Genomic DNA, 23462 nt, shown 5'->3' with positions numbered 1-23462 from the left:
AGCTCATATCATGAATTCGTCTCCATGCAGGTTGATCCTTCTTCGTATATTCCCAACCGTGTTTGTTTTCCTGACTACATCAATTCCTCTGTGCATTTTGATCTGTCCATGAAGCAGGATATCCATGGAATTCCAGATTATCATCGATCGGGGATCGTTCCTACGATTTTCGAAGCAAAGTATGGGCGTGTCAATTGTGATAATATGTACTTTACTGATGGGTCCTCTATGAATGAGTCCACAGGATTTGGAGTGTTCAACAATTTTTTTAGCACCTCACACAGTCTTCAGTATCCTTGCTCAGTGTATATTGCTGAATTGGCAGCAATACACTGGGCGCTGGACAGCGTCGCCTCACGACCTGTTGAACACTATTACATTGTAACGGATAGTCTGAGCTCTGTCGAAGCTATCCGTTCAGTGAGGCCGGAAAAGCACTCGCCGTACTTCCTTGAGAGAATACGAGAAATTTTGAGTGCTTTATCCAGACGCTGTTATGTCATTACCTTTGTCTGGGTCCCTTCACATTGCTCAATTCCGGGTAATGAGAGGGCTGACTCATTAGCAAAGGTAGGTGCAATTGAAGGCGAAATTTATCAGCGTCAAATCACCTTCAATGAATTTTATTCTTTAGTTCGTAAAAATACCATCGTTAACTGGCAACGCAAATGGAACGAAGATGAATTGGGCCGGTGGCTCCACTCAATTATCCCTAAGGTTAGCCTCAATCCGTGGTTCAAAAGTCTGGACTTGAGTCGGGACTTTATTCGCACCTTCTCCCGACTCATGTCCAATCACTGTTCGTTAGACGCGCTGCTTTTTCGTTTTAATCTTGCCGACAGCAATCTCTGCGGTTGTGGCCATGGTTACCACGACATCGAACACGTTGTTTGGTCGTGCGAGTTGTATCTTGTCGCCAGATCGAATTTAGAAAACTCCCTTCGGGCTGGAGGAAAGCAGTCCAATGTGCCGGTGAGAGATGTGTTGGCTCGGTTAGACCTTGATTACATGTCCCAAATATATGTTTTCCTTAAAGCTATCGATCTTCGAGTGTGATTGTTCATACATCCTTTTCCCCTCCTTTTCGTCCTTCGCGAGCTATCGGTTCCCTTCCTACTAACATTAGAATAAGTTAAATTGTAAACACATATTAAATGTAAGGATAGTTTTAAGAATTGAGTGTGAAGTGTCAGTGTGAATGAGAATGTGAATGTGAATGTGAATGTGAGTGCGAGTGTAAACACACATCTCCTTACATCCCATCCTTTTCCTAATGAAAATGTGTAACCCTTCTAAACTCGAGTCGACCGCGAGTAATCGGTTTCCTATTTCATTAACCATAGAATTAAGGAAACAACATGTTGATATATGCTAGTTGAAATATAGTTAATAGTTTGGCTCCATTAAACTTATGTAACTGAGCCTGTAAAAATAATCGGATTAATAAAAAAAAATAGATCAGAAGGGCCAAGTGCAGTGTAAACATATAAAAGTTTGAATGAAAATTTGGACTTCATATTGTTCGATTACCTAACACATGTAGTTCTGACACTCACTTAACCATTTGTCGATGCATTTCCTGTTTGTTCCACAAATAATTACTATTATAATATAAAATCATCATTAGACACAGTTTTCGTTCAATATGTTTCTGCGATATCGGAAAAATCCTCTTATTTAATCACATAAAATAAATATTCGATACGTTAAAGTAAATTTTCATTCATAATTTTGATTTTGAAATTTATTCCACCTGAATATCCATCATTATTTTCACCTCCCAATGAAAGCACACGTAGCTTAATGCCGTCTACTCGAATATACTCTTCAAAATCAGAATCCGAATTGGATTACGCTTCCAATAATACAAAAGCAAAAGCAGCAGGTTTTCCATTTTCATAGTCTTTATTTTTAGATTTTCCAAAATAATATTCGGAACTTGACAGTTCAGTATAGTTGTATTGGTGAACCCGAGTGCCAACCCGTGAAACATCTCAGTGCGAAACTAACAGTTTTCGGGGCGAACTAGTGCGACACTGAGTGAATAAAAAAACGTTTTGACAGCAGTTAGTGCGGCACTGGGGTTGAAACTGAACAAAAACGAATTCGCTATTAGTGAGTCGATGTCGAGGCGTAGCGAACGGCTTCCAAGCTTGTTTGATTTTTTCGTGTATTATAAACAATTTCTGGCGACTCAATTTCCCCAGATGTACCCATGTGCTACTGTTCGCGATAGCGAACGGATATAGTAATAAATTAGCAAATGTGAGAGTAAAACATTCCAATAATTTTCCGATGCAAGTAAGGAGCACGCTTGAAGAACATGTTCTAACATGTAACATCCAACAACCTCGCGTGGGCAGAATGAGAACAACGAAACTAGCGAGAGACAACCAACACAACTACAGGAGTGATGCTGATTGGTGGGTGCAAATACTGCGCAATTGAAATACGAGCGCATAGTTTGCGATGCAGTGTTTTTCCTCATTCAAGTTTTAGATTCCATGAGTGTTACATATCCTAAGTGAAATTTACAAAGCGAATAAAACCTTAAAACTAGTAGTGCTCATTTTTTAGTAGTTTAATTTCCAAATGAGCACAATTCCCTTAGAGACTTTTTACCAAAGCGAAAGTTATTCCGCTGGCACAACACCAACAGCTATGATGACATCAAACAACGTGATGATCAGCGTGGGTTTCTTAGGAAGGTTCCAGCAGAAGGCAAAGCTTGAAGAGAGTAGTTCGCTACATCAAAGGGACGAAAGCCAAAGATTTATTATTAAATCGACAGAGTTCTGCTGAACCGTTGGTAGGCTACGTCGATGCGGATTGGGCCTCAGACGCCGATGATCGTAAATCAGTAAGTGGCTTTGCCTTTTTCGTGTTTGGCAATCTCGTAACCTGGTCAAGCAAAAAGCAAACAACGGTGGCAACGTCGTCAAGCGAGGTTGAAAACATCGCACTCAGCTCGTCAGTATCGGAAGCAGTTTGGCTCTCTGGCATTCTCGACGATCTGAAATTGAAGAGCTCCAGTGTTCCAGTCACAATCTACGAGGACAACCAAGGTTGTATCGGGATGGACAAGAACTGTGAATCGAAACGCTCTAAGCATATTGATGTGAAGCATCATTTCATACGGGATCACATTTCCAATGGCAGCGTGAAGATTGAACATGTGCGATCCGAAAATCAACTGGCTGATTTCTTCACCAAGCCGATGGAACGCTATCGTCTAGAACAACTTGGACGCCGTCTCGGAATAGCGGATTGAGAGGGGGTGTCATCGAAGTAGCAATCGGTACAGCAACGCAGGTTGTCAAGCAAACAAACAAACAGTGTAATGGAAGAGACACGTTTACTCTTTATTCACTCCATGTAAGCACTTCGTGCAGTTAACACCTTCGTTCTAATAAAGCGTTAATACAAGTTTATTCGGTCTTTCTTTCGCGTTCCAGAACATTTTCAATATTTAGCGTCTAAATTATCAAAAAAAAAACTAAACAAAAGTCAATGAAAAGAATGTTTATCAAGTGTTTTGAATCGATTTATTCATGCTACCCACCACTAACCGTCTATGACGCTGCGCACAGTTGGAATTGACAAGCTGTAGCCATGTACAACAGTGAAACTGCTCGGTACAGACGCAGCGATTGTACCGAGTTGCTTGTAAGGTTCTAGCACTGTACATGGTGACGACATACAATTGTCGAAGTATAACGCTAGTGCAGTTGTATGTCTGTTATAAGAATAACAACTCCTAACAAACACTAGGATATAGAAAGTTATATATATATATATATATATATATATATATATATATATATATATATATATATATATATATATATATATATATATATATATATATATATATATATATATATATATATATAGGCGAATGTACTGCAAAGTTTAGAATCCCTTAAAATCAAAGAAGAAAAATGTTGACTATCAGTTTGCAAAATAAACCATCACTGAAAAACGTATTTATCAACTTTTTTTTCAAATAAAAGTTTCTCCAGTTCGTGCCATTCTCATGATTAAATAACGGATCTTCCGTATGGTTTAAAAACGTTAGAATGAATAATACAATATATTGAAGTGACCATATGACCAGAGGTCTAACGCGGGACGCCAACAAAAAAAAATTATAGGAGGTTGTGTCCAAGATACGACCGCATTGTTGACGTAGAACTACGCTGTTATTTTATATAAGTCGCTTGTTTATACCTTCGGATATTATTCTATAATGCTGTGAAATTTTAGAAACAACTGCTTAGTAGAATAATCTCTGAAATAGTATTGTCTCAAAGGAATCGCACCTCTAGGCATCGTACAACGCAAACCAAGCGCCAAACAAGCGTTCGCCATAGCATGCATACAGAGCCATACATTGGTGGCTTGAAACTGCTAGGAATACAAACCCTTCTTATCATTTTGCGCTATTCTCAAAAGAAACGCTTCTGTTAATATTACTGGTCTCGAAAAAAGTTCCATTACTTTCTCATGCTCGAGAGAAGCGCAGCTGTCACCCTTAGTGGAGGAAGTTTTGCCACTGGCAAGCGAAATCTAATCACATACAAAATTCCAGAACGACATCTACTACTTTGTGACTAAACAAGCGAAATAAACTCTTTTTGTTAATAACAACCTCGAAAACAGTAACAATGCTTCATTATGATCAATATTAGCGCAAATGCAATCCTAGTTGAAGGCAGTTTTGCGACTGGCACGCGAACCCAAATAACTTATAACATTCCAGTAAGACATTCAATATGTTTGGTTTTCCCCAAATAATTTTTTGGCGCACAACCTTTACGCCTGATTTGCCATGACGTCAGTTTAATGCATTGATGCATTCTCAAAGGCTCCAACAAAGCCCTTATGATGACGAAAAAAAAACAATGTTAACTGCTTGAAAAAAGACTGAATTATGCCACCCAGCTTGTACTCATCGATGCGAATTCGCTGATGAGTTTGTCAAGACCTTCACCACCAGCGGGGGAAGCTTGATTTTGGTTGCTGCCTGGGTAATGGCGTTTACATTTTCGACCGATGCGCCGAAATCGCCTACTTCGATGTTGTTCGATGCGGTATCACACTCACAAAGGCTCGGTTCAGTGCGATCGCTTTTCACTGCACCAACATCGCGTGCATCATTAGATGACGCTTGCCTCGAAGTTTTATTGCCCCTGGCAATGCGTTCGTTTTTTGCAGGGCTCAAGCCTGCCTTCCTTTCCTTCTTGCTCATCACACACTACGCGAAGCGTCCAATTTATGACGCGGAAAGAAAAGCACACAATACGAATAACGCGAAAAACGAACAGAAAAACCAAACGACGATATCCAAGTTGGATTACCACTGGTGGGGTCCAATCTTAGATCGAAGCGCAGCGAAAGCAAAGTGAACTGAATTGCTCAACAATCCAATGCCGAATGAAAGTTTGCCTCAGCGAGATCCACTGTTTATACTCTAGGCAAGTATTCCCCTTCATTCTTCTACTTTTCCTTTGTTCACGGAGACTTTAAATCCTACGATTTCCCCTCCGGTGGTCGTCGATAAGTTGCTCGTTATTGATAGCTCTGTTCGGGAAAGCACACAAATGGACAGAACAAATGTATGGGAAAATGGAAACGCTTAAAGTTTTCATGAATTTGAACCATTTACAAACAAGGAGATTCTAACGTATATCATTTTAAACAAATCTTACGGAATTTCCGATTCGTTTAGTATGTAAATCGCCAAAATCCGTTCGCGGCAAAAATAGTTATTAACGTTAACTTTATTTCATAAAAACGTGACCTGTTTTCTGATTTGGCCCCCTTAATGAAAGACGTAGTTCTACGTCAAAAACAACGTTGTGAATATAAGTTATGTAAACTTAGCTGAAAAAATATACAAAAATAATTTAACCAGTCTCGTTCATTCGTGAAATTTTTGGCATGACAAATAATGCGATAAGCTCCACAAAACCTTCAGTATAAATATATTTTTCCCCAAGAACTTTCAGTTCATTTTGTACATTTAATGGTACAAACTGATTACTTACGCTTTCACGGTGCTTAAACCAGAGATCGTCAATTTCAGATGCAACTTACAACTGATTGTAATATTGCCACTCTCAATATCCATCAGTATGGAAAACTGCAGCCTAACAACCACATTTCAGATCATTTATCTTCGAAAAAGTCTCAAAGAACTCTGGGGCTGCTATCAATAGACAAATATTGGATTTTAATGGCTAAAATATTTTGAAAACTCGATTACCCAGAATTTTCATATACTCCACCTCTTTTTCCTCATGGAAATCTTTCAGCGTCGACGGTATAAATATTGAAATGACTGTAAATCTTGATAATTATCCCTTCAACATCTACGGGAAGTTGATCCGCAGCCGCCTGAATTGTGTTGCTGAAGATATAAGCAACGCGTCCTACAACTATTGTCGGTGTTTATCCTTAAGCTTGTCATAGACGTATTGGCCTTCCCTGAGAGGACCGCCAAATTTCGTGTTCATATTACCTGCCGAATATGCAGAGCAATGTGCATATGATATTTGATAAAAATTTGAAAAATTAATGTCGCGATGATTTCAGACGTACGATTTCTTAACGGTTACACCCTTGTAGTCAAAAACAGAGGAAGAAGTTTTTTGTCTTGATGAGTATCGGGAAAAAATACGAGAAATAGTATTACTCCATGCTCTTCATGATCTGGCCAACAGAACTCTGAATCAGAACATTCGTTTTAATCGGTTACGATTCCCACACAGATCATGAAAGAATTTTGGCTCATAGAGAAAACGATCTAGAACTAGCGACTAACAATGTTTTGACAAACGCGGGACGTTTCGCGGGACGTAATCTGACGCGGGACGTCTGGTCAGTTTACAATATATTGAATGTATATTTAAATAAACAATTGTTAAAATCGTCGCGCAGAAGATTGTACGTTCATGCTCTGCTTATGATTATCTTCGGGGATGCGCACGTGTAGAACGCTGAAATAAAACATGTCATAATTAGGATTAGAATATTTTTATGACGTGTAAACGTGTGAAGTATAACATAAGGCTTAGCAAGAACAATTACCTTTTTGGTCCAGCAGTCCAAACTATCCCATCATGATCGATAACGCATGTTTCCAGGGTCACTTGCCATTGTCCGCCGCTCGATACGCTCGCCCCAGGATAAGCTTGAACTGCATTATTCAACGACAGTAAAAAGTTGCCGCTCAGAAAATCCCGATGGGGTTTCACTATTTGGGTCAGCACAGTGTTCTCTGTATTTATCTGTCGGTAATGTTTCGGAAGGAAATTTTCTGTGTGTTATTTTACTACTGATACAGAAATTGCGGAGTTCTGTAATAGTTTAACTATAAAACTTTACTTGCCTTAATATCGTTCATTCTCGCTGTCACATACTGGGTAGATAATGTTATTTGGACACTCTCTATAGAACGAAACAATGACGGCTTTTTACCATAATGCTGTATAACACCTGTAGAATTGAATTGGTGAATATGAAGCTTTCGGTTCGGACTTCTATTCTTACCTTCTACTTTCACTACCAAATTGCTGTTGGGTGGCACCAATATTGGTTCCCCAGCAATACGTGGCTGAGGGGTCAGAGCCAGCTTCACAGAGGTATTTTGCAAGACTTGAAAGAAAAATCTTGGCATACAATGGGCAGATTTGATAACAATTTCGATTTGTCTGAGAAGCATGTCCATATGCTTATTGGTGATTGACTTTGTCGAACTTATTTCGTTGGGAAACGTCTGCATCTGTTTCGATACCGTCTGGCAGATGAAAAGCAAATATCTAGTTTCTGGATAGGAGCAATTCGGGGGATGATTGGCAGAATCGGTTGGTGTTGTAAACGATATCGTCTCTATCGACGTCTGCATGATTGAGCACAGATGTTGTATGCTATTAGGGAAAAATTGCGTTACAAAATTTCAACAAATAGGTACACTGTAAATTTTACATATTGAGGTATTCCAGCGTACAAGGGTCGGCATCGAAAGAACTCTTATACAGCTTGCAGTAGGCTTCTTCACAAGATTTAAGTATTTTAACGTTTTTCCGAAGCTGATTAGTTACGTGTCCAAATTTCTGTAGCGGATCCCGTAGATTTTGTGCCAGAGTATTTGAAATGGCGGAGGGTGGAGTGATGCATAACGTATTTCTTGATACAACAATACCATGTAAAACTTGTAGAAATTGGCACCGCAGATTGATAACTTCCAATTGAAAATTCATGGGATGTTGGGGAGATGATGTAGCCTGCATACAAAGATGTATAAACAATGGATGAAGAATACATTTCGCATCTATAATCCTACCTTCAATGTAGACTGCGCCATGCAATACAAATTTATTGCCTTTTCCAAACGATCTAACAAAGATGACTTTGAATTATCTGGCTGTAAATTACCTGGAAAATCTAACACGAGTTGTTCGTATTCCGCGTCGTAATTCAACATACATTCCGCTTTGGATATTTGGAACATAGCTGTCAAATAGAAATGCAGCTTTTCGAGGGAAACATGCTTACAAAGTTTTTGATATATTAATGCAGCAAGAAAGTGCTGACCGTATCTGTAAAAATAATCGGTGAATTATTCAAAAAAAAACGAAATAGTGATGAAATACCTTGAAGCTGACCTGGCGATTCTGTACTGCGTCCAATAGTTCAAAAATTTGAGCAAGTTATTGTAAATCTGCATCACCCTTTCATTCATCAACGAACCGAGCATCGCTTGTAAACTGATCGAAACAAGTAACTCAATCACACACGTATCATTACGATCCAGTGTGGATGCTTCATTGTAGGATTCCAGTTTGGTCAATATGGGAATTAAAATAGCTTTCAATGGATGATGAATTTCATCGGTTTGGTTCTGTGCGATTTGATAGCTCGTAGAAAAACTCGAACAAATAGCCCCAAGCGCTTCACATATCAGCTTGAGATGAGGAACGGAGTATTCTGTAAACATCCCAAATGGGTCAGCAATAAGAGTCAGACACATTCATTCACCCTTACCTGAGTCCTCCACCAGTAGCTCTGCCAAGGTTTCCGCAAAATTTTCACCAAATTCTTGATTTATTTTCGATAGCTGTATGCCACATCTTAAATATATTTTGAAATCTTTCAGTGGCGCTTTATTGTGTAACGCAGAGTGAATGAGATATTCCAGATTCATGTTGAGATGCTCAATAAAACATATCGGTGGTGGAATGTTCTCGGTACGACTGCAACGAAATATATATTATTTTCTCATATTTACGAGCATTATAATGAAATGGATGGTTCCAAAGAGTAAGACGATGATACATTAATATTTTGATCCAGTAAACCGTTATATCAATACTTGCCAACAGCTTCGAGTGACGGAAGAATATTTTGTGCTTCTCGGCAATCTTCAAAAAACATACGCTGCGCTTATCTCGAGTTTTATTTGCATTAGCTTCATAACAAACATGTGTTTTTTCTTGGTACGAAGTGTGCCAAACTCACGAGAGCGGACTTTGAACACGGCGCAGAATTCAGATGCGAAACATCGCTTTTAACTTTTGTGATGCGCGCCTCATGTTACACTCATACACATCGAATTCTAGCGTCCGTTTTGTCTTCGATCGTTCTAAGCAAAGCCTAAAAACAACAACCCATTGCACCCATACCTCGCTTTACGACCTAGATACGTTCCACAAAACTTGGCCGCAAAATTAATAACCCGTACAAGGAATCAATAATTCTAATACAAATTAATGCAAATTCAACTAGATTTGTACGAATTTGAATTAGAATAATTGATTCTTTCAACTGGATTTGTATGAATTTGTATTATAATAATTGATTCCTTATAAGGGAATGCGACCAATTTCAAAAACCTGTGTACTTGTGTACTATGTTATATGTTCCAAGAATCACCGCTTCCTGCAGAACCGCAAACTGCTCTGTAATTTGCAGCTTCTCCAAAGGTAGGAGGGTTGGCTGGACCCGAGAGGACCCTGGCCTCAAGAAACTGGAGGAGAGCGTGGTGAAGTCCAGGCGCACCCAGAATGGCGAAATGCTGTTTGAGCTCAGCATTCAAGGAATCAGGAGCTTAGCATTCAAGGATCTTGTCGAAAGGGTTCTCGGCGACGGAGCGAACGTAAGGACCTTCTCCTCCGAGACATCGATAGAATGCAGGAACCTCAGTCTGTTCACCACTGAGATGTTGTTGGAGGAGGAAAACATCGTGGACAAAGTTCCGATGAAAATTCGATTCAGAAAGGCGTATCGCGGGACACAGACCGCAACGATTCGTCTCTTGACGGACGCAGCATACAAGTTGCTGAAGTTAGAGAGTATGAACGTCTGCTCTATCATTGTGACACCACATAGCAACTGCTGTGGCAGTCAACGACAGAAACAAACTGTGATGTCGCAATTATCGCGTTCCCTCCGGTAACGGCAATTAGGTGACGGATAAAATGGGAATGGCCTCCATTCAAGTCATGGGCCGATATCCCATTCAGGAGGGAGTCTCGAGGTCACGCGAGGGTTTCGTGATTTTTGTAATCAACGGAACTTTCATCTGCAGTTGCTACGCACCTCCCAGATGGACGATGGACCAGTTCCACTACCTGCTGGATGTACTCATCGTGAATCTAGCCAGTCGTTATGAGAGAGGATTTCAATGCTTGGACAGTAGAGTGGGGAAGCAGATGCACCAATTCAAGAGGGATTAGTTTACTAGAAGCAGAATTGTCTTTTGTGTCATGATCAGTAGCATGTAACAAAGAAAGGATGCCACTGGATGCCATTGACTTCAGTAAGATAATATTTGAACAAACGAAAGATATAAGAATTGGTTGGGAGTTTCGTAGCCTATTAAGAGACGAATGAACTCTCAGAGTTTAAAGTCTCTCTAATTCAATACCTTCCTTCCTTCCTTCGTAGCCTAATTGGTTGCGTATCCGCTACTAAGCGAACGATTATGAGCTTATTATTCAGAACCCTCAATTGACCATCTTTGTGTGTTATTCTAGCTACTACGTCCACGCAACAATCATCATGTGATGGTAATTCCAGTCCCTTAGCACTCACATTACGATCTGCTGCTGACCGTTAGTGATCAATTCCCTATCTTATTATTTATAGAACTGACAAAAAATGTTTATGCATAATAGTATAAAAACATAGTTATGTAACTATGTAACTGAGCCTGAAAAATAAACGAATTTAAAAAAACATAATAAAATGTAGTTATGGAACCAACACAACCGGATGTATATAAGTTTCTACACTACCAATAGGAGACCAATCTTGTCAGGATCGTGAGTGCTTTTCCTCCGGTGTTCTGTTCCAACAATAAGCAGTGCTTACACACCTCCAACAGTTGATTCCTTTCTTCGTTCAACATTGTGTGGCAAGTTGTTGGACAGCCCGTAAGCGTTACCATCACATCCAATGCAATGTTAGGGTAGCTACATTGCATTGTCAACTTCAGCAATTTATTGATAGCCCATTTGGGCCATAAATAAGCTCCCCTCTCGGCTAACTTGTTCAAAGACTGCAGCACCGCTAGCTGCACTCGTTTCCTAGGGTCAATCAAATAGCCCAACAGCAAATCAACTTGGTCAGGGATATCTACTGAAGTGACGTACGAGAGGTGTGATAGTGATTGAATGATGGCAATTACGAACTGTTCGGATGGATATTTTGGCAATAAATTGCGGCATAGTGTTTTAACCAAAGCGGCCGTATTTGCATCGTGATACATGTGGCGCAATACCGGTATCAGTAGTATTTTCATGCTCACGGGGGTTTGTAATGATTCAATCATGGATGCTACTTTGGAACACATTCCTATTGCGAAAGTCCTTCAAGAAAAAAAATGATAATAATATTATTCAGAAAATAAAATGTTATTTTACTTCGATTGAGCGGCAAATTGAACGCTAGCATATATGGCAGCTTCCACTTCAACTGTGTCATGACTATCCAAAGCATTTCGAATTGCATGATGTACTTGTTGTTTTTCGGGAATAACGCAAGCTACAGCACCAAGAGTTCTATGGATTCACATTGAGCGATGATGAAACTGTACGTTAACCAAACTGCATCGTCTCACCTTAGCGTAAGCGCTCGTGCTACTGGGTCATTCGAATGGATCACCATAAAAATTCGCTTGACAAACTCGTCAACGTTTACAATCTTCTCCAGATGTTTTTCACTCTGTTGACAAACACGCAGTACCCATAACCGAGATAAGTTTGATCTGTAAATTGTTAAAAAGCGGTTATAAATAAAGTATACAATTTCAGCAAGATAATTACCCAATCCGGAAAAATTCTGCTAACTTGAGAAAAGACGAATTTATTAATATTGGAAACGGGTACTTTTCAAAAAGTTTGGGGAACCTGATAATCGCTTCACATTGCTCGCCGGTTTTCGCTGATCTTAAACCTAGAAAGAATAAAAATTGTAAACCACTCACAACTATTTTTGTTTCTAACTAACCTTTATCCAGCTCAATTAGCACTGAATTAGCATCCTGATCTGTTTCGTTCAGAAAAGATTCATTGAAAATATTAGCCCGAGTACCCATCATGACTATGTCCGCTTTCCGCACTGTTAATCAAAAAATAATGTTAAAAACTTCGAAATGTCAAATTGTTTACCAAGATCTACAGATCAAGGCGCCTAGAAGTATATCCTAAGGTGGGCCAACTTGCTAAAACCACTCTTCAGCCATCTTGGAAGTCTACTGTGTTTTGTTTGTAAACAAAACACAATACGCTAGTGCCGAAGCTCGCTCGTGATCAGTTTGTCTCTTTCACGCTACAAGCAAATAATTCCCCTTCTGCTTTCTTCCGTACTGTTTTCATATACCGCTCCCCTAACCAACTTAGTGACGAAACGGCCTCACCTAGTACCATAGACCCGTCTTGCTACAGATGTAGAAGTGATCAAGGCGCCTCTATATATACCAGGTGAAACAATCATATGAAATGCACTTTCAGCCATATTGGAATTGCTGTCGGTATTATTTACAAACAGCATCAGAACGCTGCAGGCGGCTCTCTACAAACTGCTGCGATGCTTATTCGAACGATGCCTACTATGTTCGGCTTTCGCGAATTTATGTGAAAAAGAAGGGATGTTTTGTAGAATTTCATTCTCATTTCCACTACTCTCGCATGTGAAAATGCAAAAATGGCGTATCCTAGCAATAACAAAACAAACAACCCCCGCTCCCCAAACCGTAATTCCATCTTATTGAAGTGATGATGTTGCTTCACCTGTTATACATTGATATAAGCGCCTTGGAAGTGATAAATGGTTTTACACACTAAAAAGTGAACCACTTAAATTGTGGTAAATACTAATAATTTTCTATCGTACTACAAGTTCTGGAAAAAAGGTAATGAAGATATTGGTTTTTCAAGCGACATAGCATGCGCTGCCATAACTATTTCTCAAATAGTGACGTCATATTTATATATACGTTTATATTTGATTGCCTCCCACATCTATGTGAAAATGCTATTTTCAGGAAGTGTTTTATCAATTAAAAACGTACATTTTATTAGAGTTTCCGCTGAATATGAAGCTAATGTGACAGCGTGCAGTGAATATTCGTGAAATCACGTCGAAAAAGACGGATAAAGTAATATTTCCATGTGCCATTTCCACTCCCCCACGTTCATAGAAACAAACGAACTTTCATTACTTTAACGTTACGAAGTTGATGTTTTGAAGGATTTCAGTGTCGGTGTGTATGTTGTGAGAAAATAATCGGCAATTAATAAAACTTTCACCGAAAATGTTACTGCTTTCGAGATCTACATAAGTAATCGAAATAAACCACAATACAATTGTCATCTGTTAAAAAACAAACAGTTGAATGATTTCATGAGAATTTCGGCTCAAATTATCTTGCAACCCTGAATACTTTGAACATTCCATATTGAATGCAAATAATTATAATAATAAATAATAATAATAATAATAAATCATATTGAATGCAAATAATTACGACACGATATTTTACATGCCAATACAGATATACTTCGCCTACTGCTCCCCCTCGATATGTATCTCATTGATCGTACTATATCTACACTGGAGAAATAGTTTAGTAAAAGCTGCTACCAAATCTTTAGTAGCAAAAACATTGGTAAAATATACACATTTTTTGTAAATATTACTAAAATTGCGTAAAAAAGATGTCAGACGCAATGAATGTTCCTACCAGGAATTCGTATATTTTACTTCATACCATTAGTAAGTTTGTTTTTATTGTCATACCTAACAACTGTGATGTGCGCACTTTGCCATTTGTCTTTTGGAGACGAAGCGAATCGGATGCAAGCACTTTGTTTTTATTGAATTCAATTATGTATTCATCTCCCCCGAGAATTTGTTTTCATATTTTCGGCGGGGAAAATATCACAAGAAATTTTGATCCATATTAACATAATTGACCTAATACCATTTTTTTCTTTTTTAGTTGGCCTTAAAATTATATGCAGTACAATCATTCATCATAAACAAATCGGAGATAAGTATTCGTTTTTTTTACATCATTACATCAGTCACCTCGGTCGGGAAACTATTTTCATATTCCCACCAAGGATAAACATCAGTTATATTCTATACATTACAACACTATTGACCTTTTTCCTTGTCTTTACAGCTGGCATGATCCCAGACTCGTAATACTTGTTTACCAAAAACCATCCAATCTTTCTTCAACACATCATCGACCGTAAAAAAAATAAGGTGAACATACATAATTTATTGCATATTTATTATCATTAACATATGTATTTATTTTCTTCATAGGGTCACGAGAGAACAAAATACGGATGAAACGTGCTAATTCTACCGTCACTCTGCTAATCAGCTAATGCAAGTCAGAGCGATGCAGCAGGAAGAGGAACGGGAACTTGCTTTGGAAATGCTCATCAAATTGAGGTGGTTGAGGCTGCGATTAAAATTTGCCTCTTGTACGCAGTTTATAGAATGATTCCAACGAGAATTATTGATGTTGTTTATAGAATAAGTTATTAATATAATGTATTCTAAGTATGTAGAATTAAACGCAATCAAATACAATTTTTTAAATTAAAAATAATTATTAAAAAATATTGTCATTATCCCTGATGATTACCTCTCACAAATATGAAGCAAAATTTTCACTGTTTTTGCACCAATATTGGACCAACAATTTGTAGTTTGTTTGACATATGTGCCTACCATTCTTTTTTGTAACATGTACCAATGATTAGTAGGGTAGAAAATGACTAGAGAATTGGTAACATGTACCAAAAAATTTGTCATATTTACTAAATTTTCCTCTCAGTGTAGAGCAACATGTCAAAAGGGTCTATCTTTTTTGATCGATTCTCTTCATCGACTTTCTCTTTCGATCCCCACATTCCGTTTTGCCTGCCAAGATCGGGTCGATGAAATGTCAACAATCGACCTCAAATGCTGCCACCTTGCAATCGAGTTATCGACCTTTCATATGCATTCATCGAACAACTTGACGCCACTTTTTCGCCAACATGTGCAAGGCGTCGACTTGCTTGCAGCGCTGCTTCCAGCACTGCTTGCTGCTTGTTGAAAATGAAAAGAAAATACATTGATCGATTTTAATCATTTTATTGAAAAAAAATAATAAAAATCCATGTATAATAAAAATAAGGTATAGAATGGAATCGGTGCATCCGGGTTGTCTGGATTGACGATTCAAATCCGACTGAGTACATTGATGAATACCTCCTTGCCCTTGATGACACAGATATGTGGCTGAGGAGGATTCTTCAATGTGCGTGAAGCACGGGATCTCCGATGGGGAAAATTGCTCGAAATACTATCGATGGCCAGGTCCTGCTGCTGTTGCTGTTGATGCTGTTCCCCGGAATAGCACCCTGGACTTAAAGGATACTGCTGCGGGAAAGCTGATGCTGTTGGCTGGAGTGACAGAAGTGGAAATAAGCAATGTGGTGATGAGGGAAATCATCTTTCTCATTCGCCGATTGATTGAGTCAGATGTATTCATAGCTGAAACAAAATAAAATGATTAGTAAGTGAAAAGCACAAATGAATTCCCTACTCACCAGTTGTATGATCCGGATAAAAATGCGAACATTAAAATATCATGCGATTACGTTCGCTTACCTCGCCTATTTTCATTCTACTATACAACGGAATCAGTGTATTCGGGTTCCTCCGGGTGGTAATTCAGCTGAGCAAGTTGATAAATACCTCCTTGTCGTTGAGTTTTCGTGTCTGAAGAGGATTTTTGAATGTGCGCGAAGCACGGAACCTCTAATGGGGAAAGTTCTTCGCAATACCATACCATGGTCAAATTCTGCTGCTGCTGCTGTTAATGCTGTCCCCCGGCATTGCCAACAGGGGTTGGAGGTTACTGCTGCAGGAAAACGGATGTTGTTGGCTGCTGTGATAGAAGTGGAAATCCGCACTGTGGTGATGGGAGAAATCATCTTTCTCGCTTACCGATTGATGGAAGCAAACGAGTCGAATGTATTCATAGCTGATAAGACAAGATAAAATAATTAATAATTAAAAAGCCGAAATATATTTCATACTCACCAGTTGTATGATCCATTTGTGTTTGTTTCAGATGACAGTTTAGCGGAGTGGAAAAAGAACCACCAGTGATGCCATTTGGTTTGTTTAATTATTCAGTATTTTCTCCTAACGAACTATCCGCGTTGGCGATATTGGGGAATAGGCATGACAGTATGGATTTGCAGAAGGAATGAATACACTTTTAAAATGAAAATTATGAATGAACATGATTTTTCCTAAATTAAATTAGTACTCTATTTAAGTGAAAATCACCATTGCCTGCAAGTGGTGAAAAAACGTCATAAAAAATATGTTTTGAGATAATTTTATATTATAATGACAAGTTTTTTTGAGAATATCTGAACGTCTATAGAAAATAATCCAAATTAGGGTCATGACAACGTACTTTAAGTAGAAAAAATTATTGTGGGTCCCACAATCCAATCGACGAAAAAAACATCGACCTAACAACGACCGTAACGCTGTTACCTATTCACGATGACGACGATTAGGTATCGACATCTGGATACGGCATTAGTTTGTATGAGGCAAACTATTCTCTATCATATTAGTCGGCCCGAATCAAGGCGGTATAATAAGGTGGAACGTTATGTCAGAACTGCTGTTCAGCCATTACTTGAGTTCGAATTGACAGCGGCCAAACGAACGGCTAGAGTTTTCCGAGAAAGAGGATAACAAATGGCATGCAATGAGGAGTGCATGCCGCTATGTGTTTGCTGCGCATAAATGTTGGTTTTGTTTACGCTGTTGGCATCATTGTAGTGTTTCGGTGACTGCTGCAAGTTATTGTCTGCATTGCTGTTCTACGGGACGTGAGGGTTGTTGCCGTTGCTGCTGGGATTGGAAACTCAGCGATTTTGGGAGCTTTGCTAGTGGGTATATAAAAGAGGTGGCTCTTAATAACCGGTGGGCTTGTGCCGTACTGCTTTAGCTGAAGACTCGCCTGATCGTTCGGGTTGTGAGACACAACAGCTAGTTCGATTGAAACCAGCCCAGCGTAGGTATATGTTGGTGGGGACCGCTATGTAGCATAAAGATTTGATCTACTTTGTTTATAAACAAAAAAAAGCCGCTGTCATTTTTCATCCCCTCTCGCATCATCCATGCCTTATCCTCATACTGTCGAAAACGAACCACCTGTCAATTCCAGCTCCTTGGCCCGAATCAGTTTATATTTGCTAAAATTTGTATGAAATTTTTTTCTTGGCATAATTTTTTCTACTTAAAGTACGTTGTCATGACCCTAATTTGAATTATTTTCTATAGACGTTCAGATATTCTCAAAAAAACTTGTCATTATAATATAAAATTATCTCAAAACATATTTTTTATGACGTTTTTTCACCACTTGCAGGCAATGGTGATTTTCACTTACATAGAGTACTAATTTGATTAAGGAAAAATCATGTTCATTCATAATTTTCATTTTAAAAGTGTATTCATTCCTTCTGCAAATCCATACTGTCATGCCTATTCCCCAATATCGCCAACGCGGATAGTTCGTTAGTCGAAAATACTGAATAATTAAACAAACCAAATGGCATCACTGGTGGTTCTTTTTTCCACTCCGCTAAACTGTCATCTCAAACAAAAACAAATGGATCATACAACTGGTGAGTATGAAATATATTTCGGCTTTTTAATTATTAATTATTTTATCTTGTCTTATCAGCTATGAATACATTCGACTCGTTTGCTTCCATCAATCGGTAAGCGAGAAAGATGATTTCTCCCATCACCACAGTGCGGATTTCCACTTCTATCACAGCAGCCAACAACATCCGTTTTCCTGCAGCAGTAACCTCCAACCCCTGTTGGCAATGCCGGGGGACAGCATTAACAGCAGCAGCAGCAGAATTTGACCATGGTATTGCGAAGAACTTTCCCCATTAGAGGTTCCGTGCTTCGCGCACATTCAAAAATCCTCTTCAGACACGAAAACTCAACGACAAGGAGGTATTTATCAACTTCTCAGCTGAATTACCACTCGGAAGAACCCGAATGCACTGATTCCGTTGTATAGTAGAATGAAAATAGGCGAGGTAAGCGAACGTAATCGCATGATATTTTAATGTTCGCATTTTTATCCGGATCATACAACTGGTGAGTAGGGAATTCATTTGTGCTTTTCACTTACTAATCATTTTATTTTGTTTCAGCTAAGAATACATCCGACTCAATCAATCGGCGAATGAGAAAGATGATTTCCCTCATCACCACATTGCTTATTTCCACTTCTGTCACACCAGCCAACAGCATCAGCTTTCCCGCAGCAGTATCCTTTAAGTCCAGGGTGCTATTCCGGGGAACAGCATCAACAGTAACAGCAGCAGGACCTGGCCATCGATAGTATTTCGAGCAATTTTCCCCATCGGAGATCCCGTGCTTCACGCACATTGAAGAATCCTCCTCAGCCACATATCTGTGTCATCAAGGGCAAGGAGGTATTCATCAATGTACTCAGTCGGATTTGAATCGTCAATCCAGACAACCCGGATGCACCGATTCCATTCTATACCTTATTTTTATTATACATGGATTTTTATTATTTTTTTTCAATAAAATGATTAAAATCGATCAATGTATTTCCTTTTCATTTTCAATAACAAACCAATCCAAACAAGCAGCAAGCAGTGCTGGAAGCAGCGCTGCAAGCAGGTCGACGCCTTGCACATGTTGGCGCAAAAGTGGCGTCAAATTGTTCGATGAATGCATATGATAGGTCGATAACTCGATTGCAAGGTGGCAGCCAAGGCGCGTAGAAGTATATCCTAAGGTGGGCCAACTTGCTAAAACCACTCTTCAGCCATCTTGGAAGTCTACTGTGTTTTGTTTGTAAACAAAACACAATACGCTTGTGCCGGAGCTCGCTCGTGATCAGTCTGTCTCTTTCACGCTTCAAGCAAATAATTCCCCTTCTGCTTTCTTCCGTACTGTTTTTATATACCGCTCCCCTAACAAACTTAGTGACGAAACGGCCACACCTAGTACCATAGACCCGTCTTGGTGGCAGCATTTGAGGTCGATTGTTGACATTTCATCGACCCGATCTTGGCAGGCAAAACGGAATGTGGGTATAGATGTAAAGAATCGATCAAAGAAGATAGGCCCTTTGGACACGTTCCTCTAGATATCGTCAAGATGTGTGGAATAAAGGTGTGACCGTGTCGTCAATAAGTGCGCGAGGGGAAACGGCATAAATATACAGAGGACTGTGGAGAGGGATTTAACTGCAAATAGAGATGTCTAAATGTTTCGTTTATTCGATTAGTCGTGGGGTCATTTTTAAATTTAAATTTTTAATTGTCTTTCAGTATTCGATTAATCGAGCGAATATTTGTTTCTTGTAACCAAAACGAACAGTCATTTATAATAAAAAAAATGATGTCATAATTTTAATAGTTACATTAAATATAATTTTGAAATAAATATGGTGTACTGAAAAGGTATTTTAGTGTATTGATAAATTTGCCATTTCATGATTTTTTGAGGACGATTGAATGGAGAGCACACCACGAAAATGATGCACAATATTTTTATTATACCAACATAAAATGTTTTCTGTTCAAAATTACCTATTCTTCGAATGTTGTTGAAATATCTGATTTGTGTGTATATTTCTGCTTTTTCCCTATAACTACTAGTTCAAAAAAAGTATATTTATAGAATCATTGACCACTAGTATGGTATATTTTCCTTGGCACCCGGAGTTTGAATACTACTATTTTAGAACATGAGTTGAGACCACCTTTTTCAAGTCCGCATGTTACTTCTGCAGATCCTGAATTCTTCATCCCAGTATCCTCCACCAGCAGGGAATCATTTTTATGCTTCTACCGTAAATGGTTTAGCATATTCGATGAATTTCGACGAAACACCGACGGTTAAACAAATTTTGCACTGTATTTTTTGAAAAAAAATGGTTCCCTTTTTCATTAATCGCGATTACTTTGATAATTATTCGATGTATTCATACTTTGATTTTTCATCATTCGATATAAAATTACTGATGCAGATTTTCGATTATTTGGATTAATCGAACGATTAACCGACGTCTCTAACTGCAAAACGCGGGAAAAATATCTCCATCACCAACCGACACCGAGAGTCGATTTATTCTCTTGATCTGAAACAAAAAATAAGATAGAGTATATTGCAAACCTAAAGGCTGATTTAGACGATGCCAGTCAGCGCTCTAGTTGAAGTATCCAGTGAATAGAGAACAGACACTCTGTTCAAGATAGAGGCCAATTACTTTTTCGATACTGGTACAAGTAACTTGGACAGAGTGTCTGTTCTCTGTTCACTGGATACCTCAACTAGAGCGCTGACTGGCATCGTCTAAATCAGCCTTAACTTTAATCGTAAAAGACTTACCTTTCAACTTTTCAATGCTCTTATTCCCACCAAAACAATTCCACACACAAAGAGCAGAAAAAAGATATTGCAAAATATTGCAGATTGTTTACATACAAAATCCAAGATGGCTGAAAGGCTTTTTTCATAAGTTGCGCTACCCAAGATGTGTGGAATGAAGGTGTGACCGTGTGGACAATAAGTGCGCGAGGGGAAACGGTATAAATATACAGAGGACTGTGGAAAGGGATTTGACTGCAAATAGAGATGTCTAAATTTTTCGTTTATTCAATTGTCGATTAATCGTGGTGTCATTTTTAAATATTCGATTCATTCGAATAATTGTTTTTCAGTATTCGATTAACCGAGCGAATATTTATTTCTTGTAATCAAAAAGAACAGACATATTTATAATAAAAAAATATGATGTCATAATTTAAAAAGTTACATTAAATATAATTTTGAAATAAACATGGTGCAGAATAACTGTTCTTGAATGAAATGGTATTTTAGTATATTGATAAATTTACCATTTCATGATTTTTTGAGGACGATTGAAAAAAAGAGCACACCATGAGAATGATGCACAATATTATTATTATATCTACATAAATTTTTTTCTGTTCAAAATTACCTGTTCTTTGAATGTTGTTGAAATAGCTGATTTGTTTGAATATTTCTGCTTAGTCCTTATAGCTACTAGTTCAAAAGAGGTACCTTTATAGAATCATTGACCACTAGTATGGTATATTTTCCTCGGCGCTCTGAATTTGAATACTACTATTTTAGAAAGGGAGCTGAGACCTCCTTCTTTAAGTCCGCATTTTACTCCTGCAGACCCTGAATTCTTCTTCCCAGTCTCCTTCACCACCAGGGAATCATTTTTATGATTCAACCGTAAATGATTTAGCATATCCGAAGAATTTCGACGAAACACCATGACGGTTAACACTCCTATACTCGCGCATAGGTCTGAGAGACCAAGAAATCAATAATTCGTTCATTTCTCAGAAAACATCAATACTACGACATTGCGATTCTCTCTAGCTTCGTCATTCGTTGTTCATCATCGTTTGGCGTATCATATAAGTTGGTACGAAGGGGACATATGTCACTTTTTCACCACCTTCGGTCTGAGACACCGATGCGCGTACAAGAGTAACTTTTTTGGACAAGTGACTTTTTTTCCTATTCTAGAATATTGTCCAATGAAATGTATAAATTAATGTCAGTGGCGTGGAATATTTATTAAATATAATGCGTTATATCATTTTCGGACTATTTTTATTTGATTTTAGTCCTTTTGTCACCGGATTGAATGGATTCATATATTATTCGTCGATATACTCGTCGTTAGATTCATACGTGCAAAAGTAAAGTATAAATGTTTGACATTTGTATAGTTGTTCACTAAATATAATGGTCACGCATATACACACTTGTGCAATAAATGCACTTGCGGAAGAATTGTAAACTGTAAATTATAAATTAATCGGTGGCTTATGGTTATTTTTACAGTTACAACTTTGGGTTTTTTCTACAATATATGAGCTGATCAATATCGACGATAAAACAAGTCGCAGGAAGTTCCTAGAAATCCTTTTATATCATCTTTTTATGCCCCATCAAAAACAGGCATTAAGTTTTTGTTAACCAAGAACACAGAAACAAAGAATATTAGATATAGGAAAACTTGAAATTCCAGAAACCTTACAATCGAATAATTAACCGACGTCTCTAACTGCAAAACGCGTGAAAAATTCCTCCATCACCGACCGACACCGAAAGTCGATTTATTCTCTTGAGCTGAAACATATAAGATAGAGTATATTACAAACCTAAGTTTAACCGTAAAAGACTTACCTTTTAATTTTTCAATGCTCTTATTCCCACCAAAACAATACCTCACACAAAGAGCAAAAAAAAGATATTGCAAAATATTGCAGATTGTTCACATACAAAATCAAAGATGACTGAAAGGCCTTTCTCATAAGTTGCGCTACCGTATTGTATCTATCGTGAGATCAAGATGTATAGAATAAAGGTGTGACCGTGTGGACAATAAGTGCGCGAGGGGAAACGGTATAAATATACAGAGGATTGTGGGAAGGGATTTGACTGCAAATAGAGATGTCTAAATTTTTCGTTTATTCGATTGTCGATTAATCGTGGGGTGATATTGATTCGAATAATTGTCTTTCAGTATTCGATTAATCGAGCCAATATTTATTTCTTGTAATCAAAACAAACAGACATTTATGATAAAAAAATGTCATAATTTTGAAGTTCATGATTTTTTGAGGATGATTGAAAAAAGAGCACACCATGAAAATGGTGCACAATACAGGGACTCTATTATATATAGTTTCTGATTCCTTTTCACTGTATATAATCGAGTCAGAAAAAAGTTTTTAATCGTTTTTTGTATGTTTTTTCATTTCTTTAATATAAAAGAGGAATTTGATTTTTGATTCACCCCCTCAAAGTCA

At 38.2% G+C, this 23462-nt stretch overlaps 1 protein-coding gene and 3 long non-coding RNA genes across 6 annotated transcripts; 1 reads left to right on the top strand and 3 right to left on the bottom strand.

The window, feature by feature from the left end:
* Window positions 1-6880: 6880 nt before the first annotated feature.
* LOC129762051 (integrator complex subunit 7) lies at window positions 6881-12643 on the bottom strand. 3 transcript variants are annotated; one of them, XM_055760028.1, is made up of 13 exons: window positions 12514-12643; window positions 12330-12459; window positions 12125-12271; window positions 11928-12065; window positions 11301-11873; window positions 9049-9257; window positions 8658-8991; window positions 8348-8603; window positions 7990-8288; window positions 7555-7931; window positions 7394-7500; window positions 7093-7292; window positions 6881-7001 (listed from the first exon to the last, which is right to left on the bottom strand). In XM_055760028.1, exons 1-13 carry the CDS (start codon window positions 12602-12604, stop codon window positions 6926-6928), a joined length of 2937 nt encoding a protein of 978 aa, XP_055616003.1. In that variant the 5' UTR covers window positions 12605-12643; the 3' UTR covers window positions 6881-6925. The 3 variants fall into 3 exon arrangements, with proteins under 3 accessions (XP_055616003.1, XP_055616004.1, XP_055616005.1); XM_055760029.1 differs by having other exon boundaries at window positions 8670-8991; XM_055760030.1 differs by lacking the exon at window positions 11301-11873.
* A 3024-nt stretch (window positions 12644-15667) lies between these two features.
* LOC129762095 (uncharacterized) lies at window positions 15668-16752 on the bottom strand. The gene is made up of 3 exons (XR_008740537.1): window positions 16618-16752; window positions 16122-16558; window positions 15668-16065 (listed from the first exon to the last, which is right to left on the bottom strand). It is a non-coding gene; the product is annotated as an uncharacterized LOC129762095 (long non-coding RNA).
* A 1215-nt stretch (window positions 16753-17967) lies between these two features.
* Window positions 17968-19175, top strand: LOC129762165 (uncharacterized). Its single transcript, XR_008740559.1, has 3 exons — window positions 17968-18230; window positions 18290-18720; window positions 18777-19175. It is a non-coding gene; the product is annotated as an uncharacterized LOC129762165 (long non-coding RNA).
* Window positions 19176-21460: 2285 nt separating this feature from the next.
* On the bottom strand, window positions 21461-22929 carry LOC129763232 (uncharacterized). The gene is made up of 3 exons (XR_008740843.1): window positions 22837-22929; window positions 22688-22779; window positions 21461-22584 (listed from the first exon to the last, which is right to left on the bottom strand). It is a non-coding gene; the product is annotated as an uncharacterized LOC129763232 (long non-coding RNA).
* Between the last annotated feature and the right edge of the window lie 533 nt (window positions 22930-23462).

Source organism: Toxorhynchites rutilus, chromosome 1 (genome assembly GCF_029784135.1).
Source record: "Toxorhynchites rutilus septentrionalis strain SRP chromosome 1, ASM2978413v1, whole genome shotgun sequence".
Classification (NCBI taxonomy): Eukaryota; Metazoa; Arthropoda; class Insecta; order Diptera; family Culicidae; genus Toxorhynchites; species Toxorhynchites rutilus.
Note: the sequence above shows the minus strand (reverse complement) of the source record. Positions and strands in the feature narration are given on the sequence as shown.